The sequence below is a fragment of the Cannabis sativa genome, chromosome 4, assembly GCF_029168945.1.
Source record: "Cannabis sativa cultivar Pink pepper isolate KNU-18-1 chromosome 4, ASM2916894v1, whole genome shotgun sequence".
In the NCBI taxonomy this organism is placed as follows: Eukaryota; Viridiplantae; Streptophyta; class Magnoliopsida; order Rosales; family Cannabaceae; genus Cannabis; species Cannabis sativa.
In genome coordinates this window covers 77,621,485-77,627,484 of record NC_083604.1, presented here as the reverse complement: position 1 = coordinate 77,627,484, position 6,000 = coordinate 77,621,485, and the positions used below count along the sequence as shown (strand labels likewise).

General features: G+C 25.7%; 1 protein-coding gene across 1 annotated transcript; it reads left to right on the top strand.

Moving 5' to 3' along the window:
- Window positions 1-2,306: 2,306 nt before the first annotated feature.
- LOC115714043 (bZIP transcription factor 2) lies at window positions 2,307-3,655 on the top strand. Its single transcript, XM_030642561.2, has one exon. It carries the CDS (start codon window positions 2,859-2,861, stop codon window positions 3,396-3,398), a length of 540 nt encoding a protein of 179 aa, XP_030498421.1. The 5' UTR covers window positions 2,307-2,858; the 3' UTR covers window positions 3,399-3,655.
- Window positions 3,656-6,000: the final 2,345 nt, after the last annotated feature.

Here is a 6,000-nt window from a genome sequence, read left to right as displayed (position 1 = left end):
TAAAATATCACTTTTGTGTATTTCCTCTTGAAATGACTTTTTAAGGTCACCTTAAAAAATATCATTTGACATTTTTAGTTTTCTCAATAAATCTAAAATGTCAAACTCACATTACTACTCATAAAATAATGTGATTATTTTACTCATAATTTATGGTTATCTCCTTATTGAAATTAACCCAAAATTATACCAAAGTTAACAAAATTCTCAACAATTTTGTTCACAACTTTGATCATTTAAGATTCAAAATTGCTTCTCCAATTTTGTTATCTTTTCACTATTTTTGAATCCACAATGATTCATTTACTTTGAGTCTAAAATTGCTCTTTCAATTTATGACTCATTTCACAAGTTTGGATCCACTATGATCTTAATTGTTCTTGCTTATGATCACAATGCAAGTCCAATAAAAGTGTAACTCTCATAGTCCACTTTTCCTTATCTCATAATATGAGATGATTATCTCTTATAATCCAATAAAAGATGTAACTTCTCAAAATCCATCTTTTATTATCTCATAAAGTGAGATGTTCACCACCAAATTGAATAAGAATTCAAATCTATTCTTTATTCACAAAATAGATGATAATAATTTTCACATCAATAGTAATAAACACTATTATATTACTATCAACATCTTATATGTAACATACACATAATGTCAATATTAAATTCACAAATATATATGTTACATATCTCATATATATATAACATATATACTATAATATACATATCATATACACATAATATGTATATTTATTACACAACTATATATGTTACATACCTCACACATATATAACATATATATACACAATAATATACATGATATATATTATATACACATATATAACATATATTATATATGCATGTCTCACATAAATACATAGAAGTAATTATTTCTACATATTTAATCTCACTAATATATATTATATCACATGCTCTACATATATATAATATATATTACTCATACATACATATTATATATTATATATCTCACATATATACATATAATAGCATGATATAAAATTTAAATATCATATTATACACTACTATATATATTAATATGATACAAACATATAATCACATATATGTCACATATATATAACTCATATATATATATATTATATATTACTATCATATAAAATAGTAAATCACATAATATTCACCATCATGCTCACCCATGAATGGCTTTCACATAAAATCTCTTATCCTTGTATTCTCACAATCTTGATTTATCACCTCTTCCATTGAAAAAGGATAAGCTTTTGATTGTTAGAGATTTTATAACAATGGAAGAAAATCAAGATTTATTACAACTCTATTGTAAAATAATACAAGGACTAAAATAAGATATTTATTAAATATATGTTACAATACATATATATACACTATATATTATATATATATATGAAAGGTAGAAGAGAAGATTACAACACATGTAATATAATATATGTATATATATATAACAAGAGAATAATATATATATATAAACACTCACTCACAACCTTGAGTGTAGATTAGTGGGGATCACCATGACTTGAACAAGGTATTACACCTTTGTCCAAAAGCTTATTTCCCCCTATCTCTAAGCACTAAGGGAACTCTCTAGGAAATAGCTTTGGGAATTATCAAGCCTTAGGGTTTTCTAGCAAAGTGCTTTCTTGATAGAAAACTTCTTCTCTCAATGAGCACATTAGACTCCTTTATATAGTGTTTAGGTGATCACTCTTAGAATTCAAACTCATCATCTCATTTTTCTCATATAATGAGCATTAATATAGTTTGTAACAACTATATTTCAAACCATTTGAATCCTATCATCAAATTGTGTAACATCTCTTTTATTACACAATATTATGATCAACCAAAAGAAGTTACAAAAGCAATTAACTTTGTAACTCTTCTCCATGTTATAAAGTGTAAGTTACAATTTTAGGATAAATAAATTATATGTTACACAATTTATTTACCAAACACCTAATACATATTATTCACATAATAATATATATTACTACATTTTAATCTACACTTATTATATTATAAAATAATATAACATTTCCATTATAATTTATTAGTAAATCTCCGTACTAAAAAATACATGCGGAATATATTGTAAACTTTTTAAAATTTTCAAATATTTATAAAGAAAATGATATTACTATTAAGAATACAGCTGCAAAAAAAATTAAAAAATATTTCCACATATAATGTTGAGCATAAAAATTAATAAAAAAATTATAATTAGTACTCTCCCTTAAAAAAAATATTAAATAAAATGCATGGCTACTCTAGCTAAGGAAGCGACACTACAACATTATTATTATTATAATTATTTAATTTTAGTTTCATTATTATTTTTATTGACTTTATTGGGAGCAAGTGGGTATTCCTTGTTCTATATAATCCAACTTCTACACCATTCCAAAAACCCTTCTCTTTCCCACCTTATCTCCCTCCCTATAACCCTTATTCACCCTCTTAATTCTTCTACTTCTACTTTCTACTCACAAAAATCTCCCTCTTAATCCCAGAGCCGGAGATCGAGATCGAATTGAAGAGATCTATTAATCTTATAGATATAAATCGATGTTAATAATAACCAAAAGAAGTACCTCTGAAGATGTCTCCGGTACTCAGTGAAGTTCTCCTTTCTGGGTATATGATAAGCTCCAGTCTCCGCCGTAGAACCCATCTTGTTCAATCTTTCTCTGTTGTTTTCCTTTACTGGTTCTACGTTTTCTCATGAACTAATTCAACCCTTTTTTAAATTATAATTATTGTTATTAATTATTATTAATTGCTCTTTTTTTTAATTTTTATTTTCCCAAAAAAAACTGCTTTTTTAATTTTATTATATTATGGCGGGTTCATCGAGTACTGCAACCGGGTCTTCATCGGGTTATTCGGATCAGGAAGCGGGTCGGGTGGATGTGAAAGTAGTGGATCAGAGAAAGAGGAAGAGAATGCTGTCCAATAGAGAATCGGCACGTAGGTCAAGGATGCGTAAACAGCAACACATGGATGAGTTAGTGTCACAGGTGGGTGAGCTAAAGAAAGACAACAGTCAAATCATAAACAGCCTTAACATCACCAACCAGATGTACCTAAATCTTGAGGCAGAGAACTCTGTTCTCAGAGCTCAAATGGGTGAACTCACTCACAGATTACAGTCACTCAACGAAATAATCGACTGTATAAACTCATCAACAACAACAACAACTGAAACTACTACATCACCATACCCTTTTGATCATCATCATCATCATCATAATAATCAGATATTTGATGATCAAGATTCTCAGATGATGATGATGATGATGATCAACCCTTGGAACTCTCTTCCTCTTAATCAACCAATCATGGCAGCCTCAGCAGATCATCAGATGTATATGTATTGATATAATTATTGTCCTAGGTGGGGTCCATTCTCTTTAATTATATATTTATTAGTGTTTTTTTTTTTTGGCTTGTTTTGGGTAATTTTATTATAAATTATTAGGGTGGGAGATGGGGTTAATTTTGTGTTCTTATATTAAAGCCTTTTGTGTCACATATTATTATTAGAGAAATTGGTTGGCATATGTAATATTATTGGGCTTGTAAAATATATGTGGGATTGTCATAAGAATATAATAAACTCCATTATTATTGAACATTTTAACTTTCCTATAAATATATATATATATATATGATTTTTTTTTCCTTATTCCTAATTGTCTGTGCTTAGATGTACTTGATCACATATATTATATCTAAGAAATTTTGTTTTCTTTCAAGACATAAAAATAAAAAATGACACAATGGTTTCACTATGTCTATCACCAGATGTTATATCACTATATAATATAATTAAATAATTATTATAAATATTTAATCATATCTAATAGCAATATTTATAAAATAAAACAATACTATTATATAGACCATGATAAATTCACAATTATTATTAAAAATATCAATTAGTGAATGATTTTCTTAGACTTTATTATTGAACATTATTACCACATTTTTATTAAAAAAAAATAGAGATTTACCCTCTCTTTTTAATAAATAAATAATAATAATAAAAGGGCTAAGCTTTTATTACCTAATATTACTTTAATTAAATCTCATTTGATAGTTGTCATTACAATTAGATATCATTGTATTTAGTCGGTGGCATATATAAAAAAAATTTCTATCTATACATAATTAAGTAGAGAAGTAAATATTTAAAGTTAACAAATGATCTAATTTTCTAATAAATGATGATGTATAAATAAAAGCATATACGTAGTATAAATTTTTAGTAACTTGAAATAGAAATTAATAGTGCATTATAGTCTAATAAATATGGATTAATATTATTTGTTGGTGTTATAACTTGCTAGATATGTAATGGACTCAATTATTATTATTATATTATATGGTTATATAGTGGATTGTGGACCTCTTAGGTGTTACATTTATTAAAATTAAAAAGTGGTGGAGTTGCTTTCTAGTGACGAGTTTATTTACTTATTTTAAATATTGAAAGTTGAGAATTCCAATTTGGACCTCTTTTTTTTTTTTGTGAAGAGAGATATAATATTAGATTGTGTATATATATATATATATTACGAAATTAATAATAGATTTATTTAGAGCATTGTTTTTTTTTTATAGGTGACGTTTTACGATTAATTAGCAATATTTTATAAATGATATTTTTTTAAAGTTATATGAGATTTAATATTTAATTACACTAATAACAGTATGACACCGAGGAGGGTGCTTAGCACCAGTAGTGTCTTTTAGCAATTCTCTTTTAGAACGAGCATTGCTATTAGATATATTGTCTCACAATTAGTTAGCGATATTCCCTAAAAGCGGTATGACCCCACTGAAAGTCTGAAACTCGATACTTAATTACACTAGGTATGACATCAAAAAAAATATTAGGCACCAATAATAATTTTTAACAATTCTTTTTCATTTATATAAATATATTAATTTGGGAGTAGAAAAGATGAGCACTTAAACTTATTTAATGAGCCCTAAAAAAAAAAACCTTACTCAATGAGGAGATGGATAGCTAGGTCGAATGGCCAATTGTAACACCTACACTAATTAAGCATATATATACAAAAAACAAAAAACCTAACACCTAACATCTTATGAAATCATGATATGAGAGTATATACATTATATTATATCTCCAAAATACAAAAAGAAAAACTAATAAAATATAGAGTCCCTATGAGAATTATTGTGTTCTTAATTATTATGGAGTTGTGGCTTTCATGCCTATCTATAGGGCTTGGAAAGTTGCAACATGTATTGTCAATTTTTCTCATATATTATATTCATCATCATCCTTATAATTTTCAAACTATGTATTATTATTATGATTATTTAAAATCAATTCCTAAAGAAAAATAGCAATGTGTCTAAATAACCTTGCTATTAATAATTTTGTCTGATTCTTGTCCTTCAATTAATTTCAGATTTTAATAATATATTTATATACATATATTTTCAAGCTCTTTTTGATAACTATTCTAGTAATTTTTCTATTACTTTTGGAATAGATTCAATATATTCTAAAATTAATCAACCCAACCAAATTAAGTAATTTTTTATTTTGTATAAAAGTCACATTTAGTTACAAAATTTTTATATCTAACTAAAAAGTTAAAAGTAATTTTGTTTAATGCACATTGTATACTCAACCTATATTATACTTTGGCAGTTAAACATCCATAAATTCATTTCTTTCTTTATTTAAATACAATAATTCCTTTTGAATCAAGATCTTCTGTTAAAAAATAGTGTTATAGTGTCTTATATTGTGTTAAATCAATTAAAATTTGACATATCAATTAATTTTTATTTAAATAGTTAATATATGTAATATAATTTAGATTAGTTGATGTGTCAAATTTTGACAGATTTAACACAGTATGAGACACTAATTTTTAACCGAAGATCTTGATACATTCCTTTTTTCCTTTTATAAAACCACTTATAAATAACAAATAA